The following is a 24,080-nucleotide window of genomic DNA, read 5'->3' on the forward strand; positions in this document are numbered from 1 at the left end:
TGCGGGGGCGGTGCAGGCGGTGCGTTTGCTTAAAAGGCGCGAAGAGGGCGCGGAGCAAACCTCGAAGCGGGCGCGCGCCGCCCGCGAGCCAACGAGACGCCGCCACGCGCGCCACAAACCCGCGCTTGCCCGCCTTCGCACGCCCGCTCGAATCTCCTGAATCTCGCTTCCGCCCCCCGTCTGTTTTCCGCACCTTCCGCGCCTCCCGTCCTCGTCTCCTTTCTGCCCCGTGCTGCTGTTCCCGTCTCGCGACCTGCTTCGCTCGTCTTCTGCCTGCTATGCGATGGACTCGGCAACACTAGCTGTCCGGCGCTCGTTTCCTGCTGCTGCTCCCGCTGCTGCCTCGGACGACGATGCTGCTCCGCTCACGTCCGCCGGTGGTCGCCCGCAACGCGAACAGCTGACGAGCTTCGGCCACTTTCGAGCAATCGTGGCGCAGGTGATGCGCTTGCATGCCGTCGAGTGGAGTGGGTCAGGGTTGTACTTTGGCTCGACCTTCCTTTGCACCATTGACCTTGCCCCCCTGCCTCGACCCGTACAGCCATCGTCGGCCTGTCCGTCGCCGACTTTGTCTTTGTGCTGCTGCAGATCGGATGGACGCTCATGCGCGACCCGCAGTGCGCGTGTGACGAGGACTGCACAGAGGAAGAACCGCTCTGGTTCAAGCTGTGCGGATACGCTAGTCTCGCCATCACCTGTGCGTTCGCCTCTTGAACATTGGCGAGGCAGCGACGTGGTAGCTTACAGCACGCTATGGTCCGACGCCGCTAACGATCGCGCCTCTTTGGCAGCGCTCTTCCTCGTCGAGATCCCGCTCGACTTGATCGGATTCGGCTTCGACTTCTACCTGACACAGCGATTCCACTGGCTGCACGTGCTTGACGCCAGCGTCGTTGTCGTGGCCTTCTGTCTCGAGGTCGCTGTCGACGTGCGCCTCGCTCTCTCCTTCCGAGCGCCATCGCGGTTGCGCACCCGGAAACCTGTTCCACCTTGCTGAAGTCCATTTCCTTGTGTCTCTAAACAGAGCAGCGCTCTTGCCCTCGGCTCCATCGTGAGCATTCTCCGTCTGTGGCGCGTCGTCAAGCTTGTCAGCACCGCTCAGACTGGCGTTGCCGAAGCGTCCGAGGCCCAAGAGGAGCAAGAGGCGGAAAAGGCAGCGAGCACGTGGAGGCGGGAGAAGGAGAACCTCGAAAGCGAGATAGAAGGGATGAGGCGGAGGCTGAAGCAGTACGAGCTGAAGTGGGCGAGAACCCCGGCACGGAGCGAGCCTCTCGTCCGGGCTTCTTGATCTGATACCTCAACTGCCTGTATCGTATTACGCTACTTGCGCTGGTAGACCAGCATCTTCTCCCTGCCTTCCCTGCCTGGTGCCGATGCCTTCGGTTCCTTCGAGTACACCTTGCTGCCACACGCAAAGACGAGAGTCAGCACCGCTGACATCCCTGTGGCTGTGAGGGAAGGGGAGAGAGAAGCAGGACGCACGCGAAGGAGCTGAGCAGATCGGCATCGTAGGCTTCTTCCGAAACGGAGTAGGGCGGCCCGCCCGCCCTCTCACCGTCTGCACGAGCACAACACATTATCAGTCAATGCGCCCTCAGCGAATGAGCAATCCAACGAGGGCACAGACCCGGCAAAGCGGTTGTTGCAGCAGGAAAGGGAGAAACAGCCTGGACGCACCGAGCGGGAAGGCCAAGCACACAAGAATTCCGCCAGGCCGGATCACCTCCGCATACCGTGCACCCCACTGTTTCCGCATCGAGGGCGGGAGCGCGCAGTAGAAGGTGTAGTCGAATGCAAACGAGAAGGGCTTGTCGTCTGGCAGAGGGAAAGCAAAGAAGTCGGCCACTTCGCTGCAAGGCAGTCAGGACCGGGTAAGCACTGTGCATGCTGTCGCCGAGCGCAGAACGTCGCGCACAAGGTGACGTTACTCGGCGCGTCTGGCTGAGCGGCGAGATGCTTCCGCGCGACCTCGACAGCCGTCGACGCCAAGTCGATGCCGAGCGTCTCGATTCCGTGCTTGGCGATGAAGGCGGCGTCGCAGCCCTGGACTCCCAAAGATCAGCATGGGCCTTACGAGCCGAAAGAGAGGGTGAGCGTACCCTCCCACAGCCCGCAACGAGCGCCTTCCCGTCCTTGAGCTGCTCAAATGGCACGCCCACCTCGGTCCAGCGCTCGTCGAGCAGCTCGCGCAGTGCAGGCTGCACGTTGCTCGTGTCCCACGGCGTCGCATCGGCCTTCCATGCTTGCTCCCACCCTGCGGACCCGACCCGGCATGTCAGCACCCCGTGACCAACGACCAGACGGACAGGAGGGACACGCGCCGCCGCTGGCAGACTGGCCCTGAGTCGGGTCGTCTTTGAGAAGCTGCTGGACCTTGAGCATGGCTTCGGTTGGTGCGTAAGCGCTGGGCATGGTCGAAGTGGGGCGCCGGCTATAGACGCGAGGAATGGCGGGCAAAGAGCAAGGGCTGTAGCGGCTGCCAACACAGCGTGCCAGAGACAAGCGGAAAGCCAGAGTGCAGTTCCGGCCGGCAAAGGCGAGAACGGGTAAAGGGAGTGAGGACAACCTTTCGGTAGCCCGCTCGCTGCACCTGCATCTCGCGAGTCGCATTTTTGAACAGCTTGCTCCGGCCCATCGTTGGCATTGTTCATAAGTCAAACGCACTTGAAATATACGGGCAAGCAGCCCGAGACTTATTATGCCGTGGCTATAGACGCCCTTCGTCCTCCGCTTCTACCGCTCCTCCCCCCTCCATCCACGACAAGCATCACTTCTTCTCCCGCTTGAGCAGCCCCGCCTCGGTCGGCTTCTTTACGCCCGTCGCGTCGACCTTCTCGGTGCGCGGCACGTCGTCGTCCGAGATGGGCGCGTCGGCCTTGCCCTGCGCGCGCGCGACCTCGGCGGGAGAAGGGTGCGCGCCGGGCTGGCCTGGCGCGGGCTTGCGCTTGATGGTGAGACAGCTGCGGAGTTGCGGAGTGTGAGAGCTGGACGGGCTTTACGAAGCAGGTGCGACGCTGCTGCGACGCCCAGCGCAGGTGCGAGCCGGATTGCAGACTCACTTGATGTCGTAGAACGCGCAGATGTCGCCGATGACCTCCCAGACAAAGTGAGCGTAGACGACGATGCCAAGCCCGAGGCAGACGAGCACCGTCTGCTTGACGCGCTCGTCGCTCGTCTGCACGAGCTCGACGCGCGCATCGGCAGCGGCGAGCGCCGAGAGGATCAGGAGCGGGTGCTTCCAGGCGGCCGGGAAGGGCGACTTGGTCAAGTGGGCGAGGATGAGGAGCTGGACGTGGTGCGCGAACGCGATGCCCCAGAAGAGCGCGAACGGGAGGAAGAGCGTTGTGCGCAGGAGGAGCGCCTCGCGCGACCACAGCCACGATACCATGGCGGCCGTGTGCGCCGCCCACGGCGTCAGGCGCGTGACGGGCTTGACGAGCGAGGCGATGTTGCGCGACGAGGCGGGGAGCGAGAGGTAGACGTTGTGCGTCGCCGAAACAATGTTGAAGAAGAGGCCGATGGCCGAGAAGACGAGGAAGCAGTCGTTGAGCGGAAGGTCCTTGATGTGGAACGGCAGCGACGCGAGATAATCGTTTGTCGACGGGTGCAGACCGAGCACGGTGAGGACGCCCGTGTCCCAGAACTCGGGACCTGCGTGCGATGTCGTAAACGTTCAGTGCAGAGAGAGAGAGCGTTGCACAAGGAAGGGAGCTCACCTTTGAAGCCAGTGATGGTGAAGACGCCGACAATGAGCAGGATGCCCTCGACCGGCCCCGAGAATGCCGACAGGAAGAGCGTTCCCGTGTGGTACTCCTCCCACGTTGTCAAGTAGAAGTTCATGTTGGTCGCGACGAGCGAGGCGACGGTCCACCATGACAGGCCGAGGTTGAGCGCCGAAGCGGTCAGGAGGCAGCCGAGCGTCGTGTTGAGCGCGTCGCAGCCGTGGTCGAAGAGCTCGCCGAGCTGTCCGTGACGACAGATCAGCAAGGGGTCATCGCTATCACGGCAGGAGAGTTCCCCAGGCCATAGAGCACACGCACCGGTCCGCTCGTCCCCGTCCGCCTCGCCTGCTTCCCGTCAATCGCATCCAGCGACTGGTACGCGAACAATCCCGCCGCGAACGTCCAGTACAGCCACCGCGGCGCGGCCTGGTCCGCGGCCTCTTGTGCGCGGCCGCGCAGCCAGCTGAACCAGGACGAGAGCGCCGACGAGTGCGGCGCGGTCGGCGGGAAGAGCGGGTCCCATGCGCCGCCCTTCGAGACGTGCAAGGGTTTGTACCCGACCGACATGGTCGGGTTGTAGTAGAGGAGCGAGATGAAGTTGAGGAAGATGAGCGAGAGACCCTGTTGTGTCGAGCGGAGGCGAGGACGAGGTCAGCACGCGATCGCAGGAGAAGGGGTCAACGCGGCGCACGAGGAGAGTGATCGCGTTCGGCGCCATGGTCTTGGGAAACACGAGTACGAGCTTGTTCCAGAACGGGTTCAAGACATACTTCTGCGAGAGGGGATGAGGAGCGGGTCAGCCTGTCCTCTCTTCGAGCCAAGCGAAACACGCACCGATGTCAGAGACAAGTCTGTCGAGCTGTACTTGTACTTCAACAGCCGATCCCGCTTGGACGCGGGGATGTAGATGCCCATCTCTTGAGCGGATGCAGGGCGCGGCGAGCCGAATGCAGCACGAGCTGGGGGAGGCGCACGAGCAGTCGAGAAGATTTGAATGGGCTGTCTGTAGCCCTGTGCGAGATAGCTAGGCCTTGGTGCGTGCTGGTGAGGAGCCGAGAGGGACAATCGGGACCATGACGGAGGCGAGATGTCAACCTCGCATCTGCCTCTTCAAGAGCGGTGCACGGTGCGCACATGTTGCCATACGGTCCTACGAGATAAGAAAGGGCTGGTCTGAGTCTGCGGGTGGTGGTACAACTACACTTCTCCTCCTCGCGCTCTCGTCTTCCGACGACCTCTAGTAGTCTCGCAGCGGCACCTCCTTCTGGAACATCTCGAGCGTGAACCTCCCCGCCGGCATGAGCCCCATCCCGCCGCCCGGGTTGGCCGCGTCCTGCGTCTGCCGCAGCCGCGCAGGCTTCTGCGCGTTTGCTGGCGTGTCGGCCGTGTAGGTGCCCGACTTGATGTGGGATGCGCCCGGCGGGTGTGAGCGGTTCATCCAGGCGAGGATAGAGGGGACAGCGTCGGCGAGCGAGTTGGCCCTGCATGATGATACGAGATGAAAAGTCAGCCCCTCGCCAGGGGAAGAGACAGAGCGAGAGGGACGCACATCTTGCTCTCCGACAGCTTGACGGGGATGTTGCCTCCGGGCGTGCTCAGGCTCGCACACGACCACTCGATCGTCCCGCCCTCGAGCTCGCGCACGCGCTCGACCGTCGCCTGCGTCCCGCGCACGTACTTCTTCTCCTCCTTGACGTCGGTGCTCGTCGTGATCGGGAGCGAAAACACGAGGAACTCGCGCAGCCCGTCGTTCGACTCGCTTGCCGAGTCGCCCTTGGGCTTCTTGGAGGAGGCAGACTTGTCGTCTGTCTCGTTTGTTTCCTCGGTCGACAAGGAGGGCGACACGACGCGGCAGTGCGCCATGAAGGAGCGGTCTGTTGCGCCGAACGGAAGCTTGTACAGCTTGCAGTAGCAGCCTGCGAGCTCGAGGGCTCTGGGTCAGCTCGCCGGACGCAGATATAGCGCCTTAGAGCAAGCGCAAGCGCACCCTCCTTGCCGGCATCCTTGCCGACGTCGATGACGTTGACCAGGTTGTCGACGTACTCCTCCTCCTGCTCGATGTGCCGGTCGCCCATGGCATCGTACCACACGTCGTAGCCACCGTGCTCGGATGCCTTGAACCGCGACACGCGCTTGTGCCAGAGGATGCCCTCTTCGCCCGCGTTGCCTGCATTTGCGCTCGAGAAATCAGCTCTGCTTCTCTCGTGCGGTGTGACGCTTGCCCCACCTGTTGGCGAAGGCCCTGATTGCCCGGACGCGAGGGCCGGGTCGTACGTCACGCAGTCCTGCGGGAGTAAGAAGGTGTCTACGATCCCGCCGTGCCACGACTTGCGCTCTGCCCAGCCCTCGTGGTCGAAGAGGCGCGCGGCCTCGTCGGCGAGCTGGCGATCGAAGTCGGCATCGTCGAGGTCGGGCACGGCGGCGACATCGGTGGGCTGGAGGGTGAGGTAGCGGAGCGTGACAGGGTCTGGCATCTGTGCGCCGCTGTGCGAGTGAGGAGAACGAGCGTGTGCAGGACGGGTAGCGGGAGCAGGGGAAAGCAGCAGGAGCGGCGCGGGTGGGGCGCGAGGAGCGCGAGGCCGAAGCTGGAGCGGAGTGACATGTGCGAAAGGGCCGCGAGAGGCAGGAGCATGGAGCGGGAGCGGACGGACGGGGCAGCACTCAGCAGGTAGTTGCAAGCGGTACCAGCCTGGACAGACAGCCGTACGAGCGAGACGAGGGCGAGCGGGGCGAGTGCGGTGCGGTCAAGCAAGAAAAGGCGCCGACCAGCCAAAGGGCGCGGCAGCCGCACCGTCGCCGCCCCTTAGTGCTCTTTACACGCCAGCATCCAGCCATGTCGACCCCTGCTGCTGCCCCCGCCGCCGAGCCCGCCCGTACGCCCCCTTCCCTCCGCTTTCTGCACTCCCGTCGAGCGCTCTCCATCGAGCTCCTCCCGCTCACCGTTCGCACCCGCTCCCTCGCCCTCCCCTCGCTCTTGCGCTCTGCACACTGCCACGAACCGCACACCATGCACTTTGTACGACCTCACGCACCCTCACGACTCGCGCACCTGCCGCCGTTGCCGCTCTCGTGACCATGCACCCCTTCCCCGCCTCGTCCCTCGTCCCGCTCCTGCTCGGCCCCTGCGCCTGGCTGACCCCCGCCAGTCCCCACTGTCACCCTCGACAAGTACAAGGCGGCATCGACCGTCGCCGAGTCGGTCGTCAAGCAGCTCGTCGCCAAGGCCGTCGAGGGCGCCAACGTCCTCGACCTGTGCAAGGAGGGCGACAAGCTCGTTGAGGAGGGCGTAAAGCCCCTCTACAACAAGGTCAAGGGCACCCCCAAGGGTGCGCACGCTCTCTAGCTCGTCGCGCTCGCTCCTCCCACATCTGACCTCTCTCCCTCGTCCTGGTTGCTTCCGCTCTTGCTCAATGCAGGCATCGCCTTCCCGACCACCCTTTCGGTCAACAACGTCCTCCAGAACTTCTCGCCCGTCCCCTCGGACAAGGAGGCTGCCGAGCAGACCCTCAAGAAGGACGACGTCGTCAAGGTCGTCGTCGGCGCGCACATTGACGGCTACCCCGTCGTCACCGGCGAGACGTGCGTCCGCTCTACTCCGCTTCCAAACGTATAGGACGTTTTCTCGTACGGTAGGCTGATGCACCCCTCGCCCTCGCCACAGCTTCGTCGTCGGCGCCTCGGGCCCCATCACCGGCACGCGTGCCAATCTCCTCCAGGCGGCGTACCAGGCGGGCGAGATCGCGCTCCGTGCCGTCAAGCCCGGCGTGCGCAACTGGGAGGTGACCGAGGCCATCAAGGGCCTCCTCAAGGAGTACGAGGCGAGCGGCGTCAAGGGTGTCGAGGGCACGCTTTCGCACCAGGTGCGTGCTCGCCGTCCACATGCCCCTGCACCGGGCGTCGTCGCGCCTGACGAGCAGCCCGGAGCTGCAGGCTGAGACTTGCGCTGACGCTCACACTCGCCCTCCCCGCAGTTTGCGCAAAACAACCTCGAGGCGAAGAAGGGCGTCGTTGCGTTCCCGACAGCGGCGCAGCGCAGCGACTCGGACAACGCGTACAACTTTGAGGAGGGCGAGGTCTACGGCCTCAACATCCTCGTCACCGACGGCGAGCGGAGCGTGCGTCTGGCCGTCCTTGCGTTCGCATCTGCACCCTTTTAGGGTGTCTCGATGTGATGCGCCGAGTACCTCATTGACACACCTGCTGTGCTCCTGTGCAGCCCAAGGCGGCCGACACGTCGCGCACGACCATCTTCTCCAAGACGCAGTCGACGTACCTGCTCAAGATGAAGACGTCGCGCGCAACGTTCAGCGAGATCTCGCAGAAGGCGGGCTCGTTCCCGTTCACGCTCCGCATCATGGACGACGAGACGCGCGCACGCATGGGCGTCCGCGAGTGCGTGCAGCACAACCTCGTCCGCGGCTACGACCTCCTGTGCGTTGCTCCATCCCATCTCGCTGTCTGTTTTCGCTTGTGTCAGAGCAGCTAGCTGACTGCGACAAGTGGCGTCCATCCACAGCACGACCGAGAAGCCCGAGAACCTCGCGGCGCAGGTCTTCATCACGTTCACGGTGACCAAGACGGGCGCGGCGCGCCTGTCGTCGGCGCCCGTCTTCTACGCGGCCGACAAGGTGCAGAGCGACGTGCAGCTGTCGGACGCCGTCAAGGAGACGCTCGCACGGCCCCTCAAGCCCAAGGCGCAGAAGAAGAAGAAGGCGGCGCCGGCGGCGTGAGCGCGCACGGAGAAGTTCGGACGATCGACTTGTAGGCTGCATGGGAGGGCGGAGCATGGGTGGGAAAAAAAACCCATTGCCGTTGACGGCGCTGTTACTGTGTATCTCGTGTTGCAGGGTGCGCAAGAGAGGGGAGAAAGCCGGAGATTAGCGGCGGGCGGGCGAGAGCGAAACTTGGGCGCTGGCTCGCTCGTGGCGTGCTGAGACGAGCGACGACGAGGCGGTGCTTGACTCGGCCTGTCTCTTCGCTCGTCCGCTCGCTTGCTAGGCAAGTCTACCCGCACACATCTGCAGCAATGTCCGGCCCGCAACGCCGCCAGTCGGTCTCGCTGTCGACCCAGCCGCTCGCCGTCTCGCCGGTGCTCGCAACCTCGCCGCCGGCCTTCTCGTCCTTCTCGGCGTCGTACGAGGCCCGCCAGCGCGCGACGGGCGCCGTCCCCTTCCCGCAGCAGGGCAAGGCCCTCGCCCCCTTCAAGGAGGACGGCGACCGCGACGAGCCCGTCCGCATCCTCCTCCTCGAGAACATCAACGTCTCGGCCGTCGACATGCTCAAGGCCCAGGGTTACCACGTCGAGGAGCAGAAGAAGGCTCTCGCTGAGGACGAGCTCATCGCAAAGCTCAAGGAGGGCGGCTTCTCGGCTGTCGGCATCCGCTCAAAGACCAAGATCACGGCCAAGGTCATCCAGGAGGTCCCCTCTGTGCGCGCCGCTGTCCTTCTCGTTCCATCTCGTGCAAGCTGACGATGAGATTGTCCCCCCCGACAGCTCCTCGTGATCGGCTGCTTCTGCATCGGCACGAACCAGGTCGACCTCCTCGCCGCCGCCCGCGCCGGTATCGCCGTCTTCAACTCGCCCTTTTCCAACTCGCGCTCCGTCGCCGAGCTCGTCATTTCCGAGATTGTCGCGCTCTCGCGCCAGCTGTGCGACCGCGCGCGCGAGATGCGCGAGGGCATCTGGAACAAGGTCTCGAAGGGCTGCTGGGAGGTCAGGGGCAAGACGCTCGGCGTGAGTGGCTGTCTACTCGAGCTCGTGTAGCTGCAGAGACAGTAGCTGACCCTCTACGCGGGCCCGCAGATTGTCGGCTACGGACACATCGGCTCGCAGCTCTCGGTTCTCGCCGAGGCGATGGGCATGTCGGTCATCTACTACGACGTGATCCCCATCATGCCGCTCGGCTCGGCCAAGCAGGTCGAGTCGCTCGATGACTTCCTCGGCCAGGCCGACTTTGTCTCGCTGCACGTGCCCGAGCTCCCCGAGACGACCAACATGATCCGCGCCGAGCAGATCTCCAAGATGAAGGACGGCGCGTACCTGATCAACAACGCGCGCGGCAAGGTCATCGACATCCCCGCGCTCATCGACGGCCTCAAGTCGGGCAAGCTCGCCGGCGCGGCCGTCGACGTCTTCCCGTCCGAGCCCGCGGCCAACGGGCCCAACTTTGGCGACGCGCTCAACGCGTGGTCGTCCGAGCTGCGCTCGTGCCCGAACCTCATCCTGACGCCGCACATCGGCGGCTCGACCGAGGAGGCGCAGAGCATGATTGGCGCAGAGGTCGGCTCGGCGCTGATCCGGTACCTCAACTACGGCTCGACCCTCGGCGCCGTCAACTTCCCCGAGGTCAACCTCCGTCCGATCATCCACGATGGTACCGTTCGCTTGTGCCACGTCCACCTGAACCAGCCCGGTGTGCTCAAGGTCGTGAACTCGATCCTCGGCGAGCACAACGTCGAGAAGCAGTTCTCCGACTCCAAGGTGCGCTGCACCCGTGCTGTGCTTTGCTCGAGTGCATCAACTGATAGTTTCCGATTCACAGGGCGACATCGCTTACCTCCTTGCTGACATCGCAAATGTCGACGAGAAGGAGATCAAGGAGATCTACGAGGCGATTGGCGGCGTGCGTCCTCACATTGGCTTCCCGCCTCCTGTAACGCACGACGATAGACTGACAAGCACTTTTCACGCAGTCCCGCGCCAACATCGCGACCCGCATGCTCTTCTAGACGCTCTCGCCTCGCCCTCGTCCGCCTTGAAAAGCCCGCGTCAACCGCGCCGTCATCTCGCATCTGTTCCCTCTCTATCGCATTGTCCAACACCTCGTCCTCCACACTCCCGTCCTCGCATTCCGCGTGGGCGTGAGTCTTTGCAGTACCTCTCTCAGCCGCCTTGTTCTCTCCCCCCTGTGTCCGCACCTCGTTTAAAGAGCAGTAAATTACCGATAGACACGTCTTTTGCGATGCGCGAGAGGCTTGCATGCGAATCAAGCGAGCAGAATCGAGTCCTTTTACCGTTGTATGGCAAGTATGAGCGCATGTTGACTCTGTCCTTGGCGGCGAAGTCCGAAGAGTCGACGGCAAGTCGACAACGCCTCGTCTCGCTACGTCTCGCTCAAGCGTTCCCCACGAGCTTGTCAGAAGCACGCACTGCAGGTTGGACCTAGAATCCTGCCGTAGCTCGCCTCTTCCGCCTCTCGTCTTCCCTTTCTCTCCCTCGCCGCTCTTTCCGCCGTCCCGCCATGCTCTACCTCCTCGACTATGGCGCAGGCAATGTGACCTCGCTCGGTGCGTCTTTTCTGCATGTTCCTGCATCCATGCCTCGGCAGCTCACCCTTGGCTGTTGCCCGGCCTCTTTTCCTCGTCTCGCTCATCGCTCTGAGTAGCCAACTCGGTGCGCAAGCTGGGCTTCGAGTTCAAGTGGGTGCAGACGCCCGAAGACATTGACAAGGCAGACGTGCGTCCGTTCCCTTCCATCGATCGAGTGCCGTGGCGCAGATGCGAGTCGGGCGGGCGCGGTAGCAGCCTGGCATCTCTACACACTCTCGAGATTCTCCTGGCGCTACAGACAGCTGACAAACTCTCAAACGTGTAGCGCATCCTATTCCCGGGCGTCGGCGCGTTCGGCTCGGCCATGGCCGGCCTGCACAAGCGCGGCTTTGTCGAGCCGCTCAAGGCCTACATCGCCTCGGGTCGCCCCTACATGGGCATCTGCATCGGGATGCAGTGCCTGTTCGAAGAGTCGCTCGAGTCGCCCGAAGAGAAGGGCCTCGGCATCATTCCCGCCAAGGTTGGTCGCTTCTCGTCGGACGACAAGAAGGTCCCGAGCATGGGCTGGAACGGCGCGACGCCCCGCCGCGACATTGGCGACGAGGGCCACGAGGCGTACGGCTTTGGCGACGGTAACGACAGCTACTACTTTGTCCACTCGTACCGCGTCGACGCGACGCAGCCGGGCGTCGAGGACTGGGCGCTCACGCTGTCGCAGTACGGCCAAGAGAAGTACGTCTCGGCCGTCCAGCGCGGCAACGTCTTTGGCACCCAGTTCCACCCAGAGAAGAGTGGCAAGGCGGGACTTGCCGTTGTCGAGGCGTGGCTCAAGGCGACCGACACGTCGAAGGGCGGCAAGGGCATGCTCGACACGAGCGTCAAGCCCCTCCGTCCCATGGAGGACGTGAACGCCGACCTCGTTCGCAAGGGCTTCACCAAGCGCATCGTCGCGTGCCTCGATGTCCGCGCCAACGATCAGGGCGATCTCGTCGTCACCAAGGGCGACCAGTACGACGTGCGCGAGGCCGAAGAGTCGGCAACGACCGCCGACGAGGGCCCCTCTGGCGCACCGGAGGAGTCGTCGACCACTGCGCCCGACGCGCCCGTCGCCGAGACGACCCTCCCGACCTCGACCGTTTCCTCCGACCCGTCCGCCCCTCCTCCCGCTAAGCGCCAGCGCCAGGTGCGCAACCTCGGCAAGCCCGTCGACCTCGCACGGCGGTACTACGCCGAGGGCGCCGACGAGGTCGCCTTCCTCAACATCACCTCTTTCCGCTCCTGCCCGCTCCACGACCAGCCCATGCTCGACGTCGTCCGCCAGTCGGCCGAGACCGTCTTTGTCCCGCTCACGATTGGCGGCGGTATCCGTGACACGACCGACCCGGACGGCACGAGCCGGTCTGCGCTCGAGGTCGCCGGGACCTACTTCCGCTGCGGCGCCGACAAGGTCTCGATCGGCTCAGACGCCGTGTTCGCTGTCGAGGAGCTTCTCGCCGCCGATGGCAAGAAGTCGGGCAAGACGAGCATCGAGACGATTTCGTACGCGTACGGCGCGCAGGCCGTCGTCGTCTCGTTCGACCCGAAGCGCGTCTACGCCGCATCGCTCGACGACATTCCCGCTGCGCACCGCCCGAGCGCCGTCGACCTCTCTGGCCCGCTCGCGTCGTCGCCCTCGACCGAGCTCAAGCCCGACCTCGGCCCGAACGGCGAGCGCTACTGCTGGTACCAGTGCACGGTGCGCGGCGGGCGCGAGACGCGCGACATCGACGTCGTCCAGCTCGCGCAGGGCGTCGAGAAGCTCGGCGCGGGCGAGATCCTCCTCAACTCGGTCGACAAGGACGGATCCAAGTCGGGCTTCGACTGCCGCCTCGTCGACCTCGTGCGCTCGAGCGTTGGCATCCCCGTCGTCGCGAGCTCCGGCGCGGGTCGCGTAGAGGACTTCAGTGAGGTGTTTGCCAGGACCGACGTCGAGGCGGCGCTGGCGGCGGGCATCTTCCACCGCAAGGAGGTCCCGATCGAGGATGTCAAGAAGCACCTCGTTGACGGGGGCATCAAGGTCAGGCGCGTGTAGACTTGCTTTTGCATAGATGATGTTATGGAAACAATGCGCGCTTTCGTGCGCTTTCTCAGCTAGCTTGTAGCGGCGTTGCGGCGAAAAGAAAATGCAGTGCGAGGGAGAAAGCGTTGAAAGACAACATTTGTACGACCGAAAGAACGACACAACTATACTACCTGCCCTTGAACGCGCCGACAACTGCGGACACGACATCGAAGGCCCACTTGCCGAAGCTGCGCGCGACGCGCATCGTCAGCGCGATACGCTTTGAGCGACAAAGCGACGGACGCACCTCATAAGACCTTGCGCGCGACGCGCAAAGACTTGGTAGTATCCATCCGGGCCATGCGCGTAAGCAGCCCAGGGGACCTCGCAGATTCCTCTGCAGGCGCAAAAGAGGTGTCCCAGTCAGTCATTGCCCTCTCCCACCACGCAAGCAAAAGACACGCACTTAAAGTCGACGACAAAGACGCTGCCTGTGACGTCCTTGGCGGTTGCGGCGACCATGGCATTGACGACCTCGTCCACCGAGGGAAGGGGAATGCCGGCGAGAAGGAGTTTCGGGAGGGTGCCGAAGATCGAGGTGTGGACGAAGAAAGGGCAGACGAGGCTGCGAGACAACAGTCAGATGAAGGCCTAGAAAGCCCGAAGTAGTCATAGAACAGACTTGAGATGAATATCGTAGAGCTGCGCATCGAAGTAGAGCGAGCGGAAGAGGCCCAGCATGGCGTGCTTCGACATGCAGTACACGGGCGCGCCAGGAAGGCCAAACCAGCTCGCTGCCGGGAGGAGAGTATCCAGTAGAATCGTCAGAACAGCACAAGGCGGAAGTGAGCACTGAAGATGCGAACGCACCCATCGAGCCGAGGATCACGACTGCTTTCCCCTCCTTTGCCGGATTCTCGCGCAAGTGGAAGAATGCGAGCTTGGTCGTGTAGCCCGCGCCGACGATGTTGACGTCCACGGTCGGCATCCTGGGCTTGACGGGCTCGCCGTTGTCCGTCTTTGCGAAGTTCAGGAAGCGGTCCGACGATTCGGCGATGCCGGCGTTGACGGCGACGACGTCGATGTGACCGAATGTGTTGCGCGCATGCCTCTGGGTAACGCAAGGAGGCGCAAGCGATGTAAGAAGCGGTATCATGAAGTGTGGACAGAGTCGAGCGAAGGAAGCCACGCACAAAGAGCTTGACCTGCGCGTCCCAGTCGGTCACGTCGCACGCGAGCGCCTCCGCCTGACTGATCCGCCCACCAGACGAGCGTCAGGAAAGCGTCTCGAGCCAAGAGGCCCGGGAACGAGGTACTCACCCTCCATTCGCCCTGATCTCGGTCGCAACCACGTTGACCGATTCCTGCTTCAGGTCGCCCAGCACGACTTTGGCACTATCACGCGTAGCAAAAAGCAGGAGACAGCCCAGGCAGCGGTCAGTGAGGTTGACGGTCTCGCCGTCGATCGATGCGAGAGAAGCAGAAACCCTACCCGAGCTGAGCGGCCTTGAGCGCGTACGACCTGCCAAAGCCCGACGCAGCGCCTGTAATGACGACGACCTTGCCGCGGAGGTCTGCGCCGGCCGACAGAGCGTCTTCGTTCGAGAGCGCGACGGCAGAATTCGAACTGCGGAGTCGAGACGCTTGCTCTGCGAGGTACGACGTGACCGCTGCGGTGTGCTCTTCTTCGCCGGCCATCCTCGCGAGAGACTGTGGGAAAGGCGGAAGGAGAGGAAAGGGTCCGACTGAGAGCGGAAGCGGCTTTCGACGGCGACGATGTCCGCTGACCCTGCGTCGGGCGTCCGGCAACTTCGGGGGCCTCGCCGTGGCGACATTCTCCGCGAGGTCGACAGCGGATGTTGCGGTACCTCCGTGGTCACGCGACAGGAGTGCGGCCGAGACAGGCTGCGGAGACCGGACAGGAGACCGCACGAGCCGCAGAAGAGCGCTCTACAAGCTACAAGCCAGGTACAGGACACGTCAAGTAGGTCTTAGTACACAGGACGGCGTAGCAATAGCAGCTACAATCCGCGAGTCCCGACCGCGCGCGAACGCCGTCCCTACATCAGCTCTGCGGCCGTCGCGCGCTTTTTCCCGCCCTCGCCCGCCGCTGCCGCCGCTGCTGCCGCCGCTGTGCCTCCAGTCTCAATCTCTCCCGTCTGCGGATCCCCACCGCCGTCCTCGCCCGTGCCCGCCGCGCCCGCCTTAGCCGCGCCCGCCGCGCCCGCCTTAGCCGCGCCCGCCGCGTCGCCCATCTCGACATCGCCGACGACGACGCTGCCCGGCGCGCCCTCGGTCCCGGCAGACGCGACGTTGCCGACGGCTTCGGGCTCGGCGGGACCCGTCGCGGACGAGGGACCGGCCGTCGCGGGTGCGGCGGCGAGGAGGGGCTCGTCCTCGACGCGGTACTGCGCAAGACGCGCGCGCTTCTCCTCCTGCAATGGTGACCAGATAGCAAATTAGTGACACGCACACTCGCACGCGGAAGTAGCGGGGAAGCGGGAGAGCGAGAGAGGAGAGACGCACGGGCGAGACGTCGTTGTCGCCAAAGACGAGCACCGTCCCCGGCTTGAGCGTCACGCTCGAGCTCGGCACCTTTTCGCGCACAACCTCGCCCGTGGGTGCGCCACTCTGTCCCGGCGCGGGACCCGGCACAGGCGCAGGCGGGGCGCCCGGCGCGCCGGGCGGGAGGCGGAAGCCTGGCGGCGGGGCGGGGAAGCCGGGCGGGAGGGGCATGCCCGGGAGCGGGAAGGGCGGAGGCGGGAGCTTGCCCGCGAGACCGGGCGGGAGGGGGACGCCCGGGGGAGGGAAGGGCATGCCGGGAGGAGGGAGGGGCATGCCGGGAGGGGGAGCGATGCTGCGCGACCGGTGAGGTCAGTCTCGGAAGCAGGCGAAACGAAGGCCACGCAAATGACGCACCCAGGAGGAAGCGACATGGGGAAGCCGGGAGGCGGGAACGGCATGCCCGCCGGGGGAGGCGGCATCCCAGGCGGCGGGACAAAGCCAGGCGGAGGAGGGGGGAGAGGCGTGCCGTTACCGCCCGGCGGGACGGCGCCCGTCGGCGGCGCAATGGTGGCAATGGCAGGAGGAGGCGGCGCGGGGACCTCGAGGCCCATGAGCGCCTTGTGCGCCGCGAGCTGCGCGCGCGCCTCGGCGGGGGTGAGCGCGATCTGGGCGTAGCGCGGCTTCTTCGGCTTGAGGTCGTCCGGGTTCGGCAGGCCCATCTCTTCGGCCGTGCGCTTCTTCCACGCGGCGAGGTCGGGCGGCGGGATACCCTCCATGCCGTAGATCTCTATGTCGAACGAATCGCGACCGGGAAGCGCGTTCTCAATCCTGAAGAGAGCAAAGTGTCAGCGATCTGCGTTCCCTCAGTCAGGAGCTTTGTCCGAGCCCGAGCAACGAGCACACGAGGAGAGCTTACTTGTCCGTGCCGACCTTGTGCACCTGGTCGAGGTGGACGGCAAGACCGCCGGCCGTGTTGAGGCGCCTCGGGCACATCGGGCAGCGGAAGTGCTTGGCCTTCTGGTGCGCGAGCAGCACGCGCTGGTCCTCGAATGTGCGGTCGCAGTACTGCAGCGAGCAACGAGGGTCAGCATGGCGCGGGAGGACGTCGACGAGAGGGGGAGGCGCACCCAGCACCACGCCATGTCGGCGATGCTGCGAGCGGACGTGGTCAGTACTGGCGAGCATCATAGCAGGTCGGCAGGACGCACCGCTTCGTCTTGGACTTCTTCTTGGCCATCTTGTCGGGGCGACGAGGGGGAGGGGGAGCGAGGAGTGACGGCGACGCCGAGCGGAGGAGATGCCCTGTACGCGGCTCGGGTAGGACGATCTGAGCTGCAAGTCCCCGTGCAAGCGTCTAGTCAGCGACCTGCGTGTCTGCAACGACGTCCTCGGGTAGCGCCGACGAGCGTCCTGATGTGGCCGTCTCGACAGCGCGGTCGAGGCGTTCGAGAGACAGGGAGGGCTTCTGCGGGACTGTGAGACACTCACGTAGCCCTACGAGACCAAGCGGCACCTTCCGCGCGCAAGTCGGGTCGAGGAGGAGGGCGACCTGCTCCGGACCCCTCTCTCTCGTCTGGAGCGGATGCGAGCAACTGCCGTCTTCGCTCGTCGGGCGCTGCAGACTCGCACCTGCAGCTACCGAGTACCTCACTGCGATGCATGCTTACAGAATCAGGGCTCTGCGCTTTCACTCGACTCTCGACCTCCATGGCTCGGGCTGGACTGGTTCAGGCAATGCGATAGCAGCGCGTTACAGCAACAAGCGCGACGGCGATCCAGCGTACAGATACTCAGCAGACTATACGCGCGTGATCTGTGCGGGACGGAACCGGGTCAGCGTTCCATTCGTTGCAGCGCGCATCGGGTGGGCTCAGGCAATTGTGTTTGCGAAAGTTGTCCGCATCCGGCCATGCACCGTGGTGACATGGACCGTGCAGAAAGACTAATCATAAAGAGCATCATGGCTAGGTGGGCACGATGCGGGGGGCACCGTGAAAGGACGAGTGAACGGTAGACACACCTGTAGAGTGCGCTGCGCCGGAAACTGAGCAGATGTTCAACTCGTCGTCCGGATCATCAAGCCGGCCCGTATGCGTTGCTGGAAAGGCTGCATCTGCGCCAGGCAATAGTGCACACTGTGCAAGCTGTGCAGAGGGTCGAAGACAGCAGTCGATGCGCCTCGGGAACGATCCCGAGGCCTCCTCCGTCTCAGCTCCTTCCGTGCATAGCTGAGCGTCGTCGCGGCTGGCCGAAGGCCGTCGTCGTCCTCAATCAAGCGAGCAAGTCGGCGGTCAGGAGCGAGAGGGAGCTGTCTTTGAACGGGAAAAAGTGCAGGTCAGCGTTGGTGTCCGGAGACGCGTACGAGGGTGCTGGGTGGAGACTCAGGATTTTCAGTGTAAGTGCTGTGCCCACAGAGGCGGACGGAGGTGCAGAGCGAGTCATGCAAAAGGGTGTCCGCTGAAGGGGAGCGTAGGGTGCTCGATCTTTGCCGGGGTGAGGAAGCGCGAGGACGAGAGACTGACCTGGATGAGCGGGTGCCCCGAGGTGAGAGCAGCCCTGGCAAGCCCTTAAGTGGTCCCGTGCGCCCCCCTGCTGACTGCGACGAGTCCCTTGCGGGAAGAGCCGCGTTGCTGTCTGAGCCTCGCCTCGCCTCGCCGCGCCTGCGCCCGACTCTGCCGCCGCTCCGCCTCGCCCTCGCCCGCTCCCCAGCCGCCCGACGCCCGCAGTCCAAGCCACGATGCGCTTCCAGTCTGCCCGCTCGGCCTTCCGCGGCGCCTTCTCCCCCGCCCAGGTCCGCAACGCCTCGACTGAGTCGGCCGCCCACAAGGCGCAGGCTGCCGCCGCCTCGGCCCAGGCCACCGCCTCCAAGGCCCTCTCCGGCGTCTCGTCCACCGTCGGCAACCTTCTCGGCGGTCAGTCCCGCCCCGTCTGCCCCGGCTCCCCCGAGAGACGCCGCCGTCGCGAGGCTGCCGAGTGACGGGCGCATCTCTCGCGTCCTGCGCTGCCTACTGACGCCGTGCTTGTCCTGAACCCTGTCCCGTGCAGCTTACCGCGAGCCCGTTTTCTACAACGTGCGTCGCTGCTCCCCCTGCGAGCGATTTCCGACAGAATCAGCCTCACTGACTCTCCTCGTGCCGTTCCCCTCTCCTCGCATCGCCTCTTCCTGATTGTGTGCTTCTCTGCCCTCGACGACCATGCCGACAACAGGCTGCCGTCGCCAAGGAGATCGCCAAGCAGGTCTACGTCGCCGAGAAGCTCGCTCCGCCTTCGTTCGCCCAGGTCTCCTACACTTGTGCGTTCCGTCTCTCCACCCCGCCGCGTCTCTTTGCCATGTACTGACTGTTCCCGATATTCTCCATCCCGCGCTCGACCTCCTGCCCTTCGTCGCCTCGTTTGACTCCCTCCCCATCGGCCCGATGCCGCCTGGTCCTCGCCCGTGTCCCATTCTCGCTCATTCTGCTTCCGCCTGCGTCCCGCCGCATCCGCACACATGCACGACACAGTCCGCCAGTTCCTCCAGCAAGCGCCGCACCTCTCGTTCTGGCACAAGCTGTACGAGGTGCGTCGCACCCTCCTCTCTTCTCCGGGGCTCTGAACCGTTCCGTCCGCTGACTCGCACGTCCCTACACACACCACGACAGACCGGCGCATGGAAGACCTGGGCGCTCTACGCGGTCGAGGCCTACGGTGTGTTCAGCATTGGCGAGATGATCGGCCGGAGGCATGTCGTCGGCTACAAGCTCGACGAGTCGCGCTACCACGCCCTCACGTGAGCGCTGCGCGGTGATGCGGGGGAGGGGCTGGTGTAGGTAGAGGGCCGGGGGATGTGCAGCGGGCAACGAAAAGCCGTCTTTTCCGTGATGCTGGCTTTCAGATTGTGAGGAGTGGGAGAGAACGACGCCTCTGGCTGCATGCTCTCCCCACATATGCGCTCGGCTGTGCGAGACTGTCTATGCAGTCTGTGCCGTGACGTTGAGCTCTCCTTTGTCAGCCAAGCGAGTGTCCAGTCGCAGACACTGTCTCTCCCGGGTGAGTACGCGGTCTGCACGAACGAGGATTTGCGAGTGTCTATGTGTTGCGAGCTGCTACGACTAGTGCGACAGAAGTTACGCCGCCAGCTTCTTGAGGTCGTCGAGCGACTCGGCGACGCCGCTCTTGGTGATCTCGAGGCCCTTGACGGCCTCGAGCCCCTCGCCAGCGTACGACACAAGCGGGCTCAGCTCGACCTCGACGCCGTCGGCGACCGTCGCGCCGGCGCGCTCGAGCCAGCGGCGGAACTCGGCGAGGAGGTCGCGGCGCGACGTCTGCGGGTCGTCGCTGCCCGTCCCCGGCGCGTTCTTGAGCGGCGAAAACTCCTGCGCGCGCTCGACCTCGAGGAGCGCGAACCGCTGGACGAACGGGAACACGTCAAAGACAAACTGCTCGAGCTTCATGCCGTTGGGCGACGACGGCTTGACGCGCTCGCCCGTCGCGAGGTCGACGTGCGGGATCTTTTTGCGCGCGACGTGGAACGGCATGCGCGTCTCGTCAAAGTGCGCCACCTCGTCGAGGAACGCGCGCGAGTAAAAGTGGTTGGCAATGTTGGCCGCGCGGAACGCGAGGTCGCCGCTCGCGTCGCGCCGCTCCGACATGTCCTGCGAGATCTCCGAGTACTCGACGACGGCGTACTTGCCCGCGCGCTGCGCGACAACGCCGACGCTCTCGCTCGGAACCGTCTTCTTGACCACCTTGGCGCCGCAGTCGGCGCCCCGCGCGATGCAGTACCCAAGGAAGACGGGGTCGGCGACGCGCACGAGGCAGTTGTCGACGCAGTACGCGTGCAGATAGTCGATCCCGCGCTCGGCGAGGTCCGACAGGACGGTCGGGGCATTCGACGCGGGCGAGAGAGGCGAGCGAAGGGCGGCGTAGAGACCGCCGTTGCCGTCGGGCGCGACGGCGACGGACGAGGGCGTGTCGAGGAAGATCTTGCCGTCGTCCGTCAAGCACGGCAGAACGCCTGTCAAGCATTTGCATGAGCGATTGGAGTGTGACGGACAGTGCAGAGCGACCGACCCTGTTCGAAGAAGACCACGTTCTGCTTGTCGAGGCCAAAGTAGTTGTTCTGGACGAAAAAGTCCTCGGTCGGCTTGCGCGTTGGCCCGCTCGTCATGATGTACCACGGGACCGCCTTGCCCGCGCCGGCGACGATCTCGAGGCGCTTGATGCGCTCGGCCTGGAGCTGGAACAGGCTCTTGTGGCTCGGGAGGTCGATGTCGTAGCAGCCTTTGGGCGCCGAGCTGCCAAGACGCGTTCCCTGCCCGCCCGCCATGAGGAGCACGCCGACCTTGCCGGCGCGGATCGCATCGAGGCCGACGCGGTTCCACTCGGCAGCCTGGTCGTCGTGTCCGATCACGCTGCCCGACTCGTCGGCTGGCGGTGGGGTGATGTCGTCGGAGGTCGAGTTGGCAGCGTCCTTCTCCGCCTTGAGGGCGGCCTGGTGGATCGAGTTGACGCGGGTCGGGTTGATGGAGAGGAGCTGGGCGAAGAAGGTCGACTGCTCCTCCGGGCTGAGCTTGTCCCAGAAGGTGAAGACGTGCCCTTGCCCGGCCTTCTCCCAGCTGCTACGCAGCGCCTGCACATCCGTGTCGGACGGGGCGGACATGGCTTGATGGGAGTACGAGAGAGGAGGCGGTGAAGGCGAGGTCTGTGAAGAGGAGCACGATTAGCTGTCTGCGCCGCGTAGAGCTCGTGTACAGTCAGTTCGAGCTCTGTGATCGCGGCTATAGGCTTGTCAAAGTGCCTCTGTCACGCCGCGCTTTCATCGCGCGGTGCGAGCGGGCCAGCGGTTGAGCGAAAGAGACAACTGCTCACAGAGCTGTGTTGCGGGCAGCGGTGGGCGCAGGGGCTGACTAGCGTGCTTCTGCGTCTGTGCAGGATACAGCAAGAGCGAGCGAACGATGTGGACGGGACGCAACGTTCGCTTCTCTGCGTCGTCCACCCTGCTCTCGGTCCCCGGGCATTCCGCTCGCGAGCTTTGCGGGCGCGTGACTCCAGCGGTCGAGCTTCAGTGTTATCAGAAACCTGCTCGCATCTCCCTACGGTACTCGCGAGGCGTCTCGTCGCCTCTGAGCCAGTCTGCACCGCCTCACTGAACCGCCTGGCCGTCAATCGACGCAAAGCTTGCGGTGAGCGCTTTGCTGCTGCCGGGGCGCTCAAGCGGCCATGTAGCTACGCAATTGGTCGCCCGCTCCGCACACGTGGCGCCGGCACCTCTCCGTCCGTTGCTGTGTCCCGCTTCGCGTCTCTCCGACCTCTGCTTCGCCACTCAGTCTTGACCCAGTCTACGCGCGCGTCATGCCCAAGATCGAACAGTTGGAGCCGACACTGGCCGAGTAAGTCGCATGTCGACCTGGTCATGCTACTCTGCCGGCTCGCGTTCTCATCACCCCCTGGCAACGCCGGCTTGGTCGCAGACTGCAGGGCTGGGACGATGACCGCGAAATGTCTCCGACGGACGACGAAGACGACAGTGACGCTGAGTACAGCGGCGGCGGCTCGAGTGCGACCCTCGGGACCTCGCCAGCGCCCCCTTCGCCCCTTGTGAAGGTCGAGGACGACTACTCGACCGTTATCGACCTGACGCAGGATGGCGAGGATGAACGTGCCGAACAACTTGCGCTCGCGCAAGAGGAGGGTCCTGGTGTGCAACTGCAACCGGTCAAGAAGGAGGAGGACGAGGACGTCAAGACGGTATTGCGCAGGAACCCGCAAGTCTGCCTCTTGCGGCTTCGAAATCAGAGCGGAACCTGATTTGCTTCAAGTTTTGCAGTCCTCGCAGGAGTTGTGGTCGCGATGGCAATGCCCCGGCACCGCAAACGCCCGCTGCGCCCGACATCATCACAGACGGGACCGAAGCGAAGCCGTTTGCGAAAGAGTCGGATATCAAGGACTATGCCAAGATGGTGACCGCATACTATGTGCGCGTACCTGTCCTGCTGCTGCCAGTCACGCTTGCTGAGCCTCGCTGTCGTGTCAGAACTTCGTGGAGCCGCCTCGTCCTGCCGGCCTCGGCACTTTCGACATCCCGTCCTGGACTCCTTTCGAGGTTGCAAATGAGCCAGAAGTCGATGAGCTTCGGGCGGACTCGCATTTCAAACGCAAGGATCTGCGCGGGATGGAACAGGGCACGATTCATCGCAGCCATACCGATGTGCGTTGCGCTCTTCTCTCCTTTGCGTACACACATGTTCTTGTTGCCCGTTGGCACAGGGACGACGCAAGTACGGCACAACTCGCCTGTGCTGCATGGAGTGGCTCAACATCGGCACAATGCAACCGGGGGCACCCTTCATGTGGTTTGCCTCGGCCGACGAATGGCTTGACCGCGATCTCACCAAAAATCGCTTTGCGCTGTTTGTGCAACCCACAGAACAGAAGTGCTGGTGGCGCTACCTCGGCATGTACGAGATGGTTTGGGCCGGCAAGCCGCGAGATGGCGAGTTCAGCGCGTTGCCGGAGGCCGACAAACGCCGTATCGTCCAGGCCTACGACGGATATGTTCAACAGAACATCACCTTTGCCCACGTCATCTTTGGCCTTTGCACCCTCTCGGACAACTCGGACACGCACATCTTGGCAGACTTGGGTGTCGGTCAGGATCCAGAATCGAAGGCCAAGCTGGAGCAGCGCAGGCGGCGCGTCCGGCAACTTCTCGAACGCAATGACCGCAAGCTACGGGTGCGTTCCAGCAAGACGTGCAGGACAACGGTCTGACCTTCGTTCCTACAGCTCATCTTCGTCTTCATGCGATGGATTGGCCTCGACCGAACTGAGCTGGAGGATTGTCGCGCCAGGCGTCGCGAGCGCGAGCAGGAAACTCAGCACAAGCAGGCTGGCAAACGCCAAACGACGCAGCGCACGCCTGGTCGCGCGGCGAAACGCAACCGTGCCGGCTGAGCCTCCTTTCCTCTCTCTCGTCGTGAACACGCCTGTATTGCTCCGTTCTCTTGCTGTACACCGTTTTGTACTCATGCAAACTACGATTGACAACCAGCAGGTACTGCTACCACGAGACACTGGAAGACAAAGCTGTCTACACCTTGCGTTTGCGCGACTCACGCCGCCTTGTCGCCAGCGCAATTTCCTGAGCATTTGGGCGCCAGGAACCCTTCGGCACCACTTTGCTGAGCTGTGCAGAGGAGCACAAGTCAGATCCGGGGCGTAGCTGTAGAGCGTGCGACGCACCATGTACCGCTGCCCGACGCGGAAGAAGTCTTTCTTCGAACGACTGTGCGTCCAAAGTCGTTCGCCGCCACGAGCCCATGAGCGAGCTAGGATTCCTTCGCAACACCTTCCCGAACTCGGACTGAATCCTGAATGCATCTGGCCGCCGGATTGATCAAGCTGCACCGCCTCACTGAACCATCGGGTCGTCTCTCGACGAACAGCTTGAGCTTTGCGCTTACCTACTTGCTCGCGTTCCGACACATCCTTGCACGCGCTTGACGCCTGGCAGGCACCCTCGTGCTGGAGTGCCCGGGCTGCTGCTTTGTCTCCGGCTCTGT

At 64.1% G+C, this 24,080-nt stretch overlaps 12 protein-coding genes across 12 annotated transcripts; 6 read left to right on the forward strand and 6 right to left on the reverse strand.

Annotated features, from left to right (window-relative positions):
• Nucleotides 1–283: 283 nt before the first annotated feature.
• Nucleotides 284–1,020, forward strand: JCM10292_002887 (uncharacterized protein; the record flags this gene model as incomplete). The annotated part of the gene is made up of 4 exons (XM_076650624.1): nucleotides 284–467; nucleotides 542–697; nucleotides 792–928; nucleotides 1,000–1,020. The coding sequence occupies 4 exons, from the start codon at nucleotides 284–286 to the stop codon at nucleotides 1,018–1,020; spliced, it is 498 nt and encodes a 165-aa protein (XP_076503810.1).
• Nucleotides 1,021–1,320: 300 nt separating this feature from the next.
• JCM10292_002888 (uncharacterized protein) lies at nucleotides 1,321–2,412 on the reverse strand (the record flags this gene model as incomplete). Its single annotated transcript, XM_076650625.1, has 6 exons — nucleotides 1,321–1,402; nucleotides 1,483–1,558; nucleotides 1,678–1,850; nucleotides 1,916–2,043; nucleotides 2,100–2,254; nucleotides 2,322–2,412. The coding sequence occupies 6 exons, from the start codon at nucleotides 2,410–2,412 to the stop codon at nucleotides 1,321–1,323; spliced, it is 705 nt and encodes a 234-aa protein (XP_076503811.1).
• Nucleotides 2,413–2,767: 355 nt separating this feature from the next.
• JCM10292_002889 (uncharacterized protein) lies at nucleotides 2,768–4,637 on the reverse strand (the record flags this gene model as incomplete). The annotated part of the gene is made up of 6 exons (XM_076650626.1): nucleotides 2,768–2,960; nucleotides 3,060–3,651; nucleotides 3,717–3,963; nucleotides 4,041–4,343; nucleotides 4,414–4,494; nucleotides 4,557–4,637. The coding sequence occupies 6 exons, from the start codon at nucleotides 4,635–4,637 to the stop codon at nucleotides 2,768–2,770; spliced, it is 1,497 nt and encodes a 498-aa protein (XP_076503812.1).
• Nucleotides 4,638–4,959: 322 nt separating this feature from the next.
• JCM10292_002890 (uncharacterized protein) lies at nucleotides 4,960–6,196 on the reverse strand (the record flags this gene model as incomplete). The annotated part of the gene is made up of 4 exons (XM_076650627.1): nucleotides 4,960–5,203; nucleotides 5,272–5,638; nucleotides 5,710–5,889; nucleotides 5,950–6,196. 4 exons carry the CDS (start codon nucleotides 6,194–6,196, stop codon nucleotides 4,960–4,962), a joined length of 1,038 nt encoding a protein of 345 aa, XP_076503813.1.
• A 359-nt stretch (nucleotides 6,197–6,555) lies between these two features.
• On the forward strand, nucleotides 6,556–8,452 carry JCM10292_002891 (uncharacterized protein; the record flags this gene model as incomplete). Its single annotated transcript, XM_076650628.1, has 7 exons — nucleotides 6,556–6,595; nucleotides 6,869–7,048; nucleotides 7,139–7,301; nucleotides 7,384–7,582; nucleotides 7,694–7,837; nucleotides 7,939–8,153; nucleotides 8,239–8,452. The coding sequence occupies 7 exons, from the start codon at nucleotides 6,556–6,558 to the stop codon at nucleotides 8,450–8,452; spliced, it is 1,155 nt and encodes a 384-aa protein (XP_076503814.1).
• A 296-nt stretch (nucleotides 8,453–8,748) lies between these two features.
• JCM10292_002892 (uncharacterized protein) lies at nucleotides 8,749–10,451 on the forward strand (the record flags this gene model as incomplete). The annotated part of the gene is made up of 5 exons (XM_076650629.1): nucleotides 8,749–9,150; nucleotides 9,217–9,456; nucleotides 9,526–10,203; nucleotides 10,265–10,345; nucleotides 10,416–10,451. 5 exons carry the CDS (start codon nucleotides 8,749–8,751, stop codon nucleotides 10,449–10,451), a joined length of 1,437 nt encoding a protein of 478 aa, XP_076503815.1.
• A 512-nt stretch (nucleotides 10,452–10,963) lies between these two features.
• HIS7 (imidazoleglycerol-phosphate synthase) lies at nucleotides 10,964–13,062 on the forward strand (the record flags this gene model as incomplete). Its single annotated transcript, XM_076650630.1, has 3 exons — nucleotides 10,964–11,009; nucleotides 11,108–11,178; nucleotides 11,317–13,062. The coding sequence occupies 3 exons, from the start codon at nucleotides 10,964–10,966 to the stop codon at nucleotides 13,060–13,062; spliced, it is 1,863 nt and encodes a 620-aa protein (XP_076503816.1).
• Nucleotides 13,063–13,219: 157 nt separating this feature from the next.
• JCM10292_002894 (uncharacterized protein) lies at nucleotides 13,220–14,730 on the reverse strand (the record flags this gene model as incomplete). The annotated part of the gene is made up of 8 exons (XM_076650631.1): nucleotides 13,220–13,280; nucleotides 13,340–13,429; nucleotides 13,499–13,657; nucleotides 13,715–13,826; nucleotides 13,903–14,143; nucleotides 14,226–14,283; nucleotides 14,353–14,427; nucleotides 14,525–14,730. The coding sequence occupies 8 exons, from the start codon at nucleotides 14,728–14,730 to the stop codon at nucleotides 13,220–13,222; spliced, it is 1,002 nt and encodes a 333-aa protein (XP_076503817.1).
• A 362-nt stretch (nucleotides 14,731–15,092) lies between these two features.
• On the reverse strand, nucleotides 15,093–16,774 carry JCM10292_002895 (C2H2-type zinc finger protein; the record flags this gene model as incomplete). The annotated part of the gene is made up of 6 exons (XM_076650632.1): nucleotides 15,093–15,467; nucleotides 15,559–15,889; nucleotides 15,952–16,365; nucleotides 16,454–16,602; nucleotides 16,665–16,689; nucleotides 16,746–16,774. 6 exons carry the CDS (start codon nucleotides 16,772–16,774, stop codon nucleotides 15,093–15,095), a joined length of 1,323 nt encoding a protein of 440 aa, XP_076503818.1.
• A 1,500-nt stretch (nucleotides 16,775–18,274) lies between these two features.
• ATP20 (F1F0 ATP synthase subunit g) lies at nucleotides 18,275–19,310 on the forward strand (the record flags this gene model as incomplete). The annotated part of the gene is made up of 5 exons (XM_076650633.1): nucleotides 18,275–18,449; nucleotides 18,583–18,608; nucleotides 18,745–18,829; nucleotides 19,041–19,096; nucleotides 19,179–19,310. The coding sequence occupies 5 exons, from the start codon at nucleotides 18,275–18,277 to the stop codon at nucleotides 19,308–19,310; spliced, it is 474 nt and encodes a 157-aa protein (XP_076503819.1).
• Nucleotides 19,311–19,643: 333 nt separating this feature from the next.
• On the reverse strand, nucleotides 19,644–21,178 carry QRI1 (UDP-N-acetylglucosamine diphosphorylase; the record flags this gene model as incomplete). The annotated part of the gene is made up of 2 exons (XM_076650634.1): nucleotides 19,644–20,533; nucleotides 20,590–21,178. 2 exons carry the CDS (start codon nucleotides 21,176–21,178, stop codon nucleotides 19,644–19,646), a joined length of 1,479 nt encoding a protein of 492 aa, XP_076503820.1.
• Nucleotides 21,179–21,870: 692 nt separating this feature from the next.
• JCM10292_002898 (uncharacterized protein) lies at nucleotides 21,871–23,472 on the forward strand (the record flags this gene model as incomplete). Its single annotated transcript, XM_076650635.1, has 6 exons — nucleotides 21,871–21,908; nucleotides 21,990–22,266; nucleotides 22,338–22,493; nucleotides 22,553–22,726; nucleotides 22,786–23,253; nucleotides 23,305–23,472. 6 exons carry the CDS (start codon nucleotides 21,871–21,873, stop codon nucleotides 23,470–23,472), a joined length of 1,281 nt encoding a protein of 426 aa, XP_076503821.1.
• Between the last annotated feature and the right edge of the window lie 608 nt (nucleotides 23,473–24,080).

Source organism: Rhodotorula paludigena (assembly GCF_050403205.1).
Source record: "Rhodotorula paludigena JCM10292 DNA, Rt_paludigena_JCM10292v1_ctg38, whole genome shotgun sequence".
Taxonomy (NCBI): domain Eukaryota; kingdom Fungi; phylum Basidiomycota; class Microbotryomycetes; order Sporidiobolales; family Sporidiobolaceae; genus Rhodotorula; species Rhodotorula paludigena.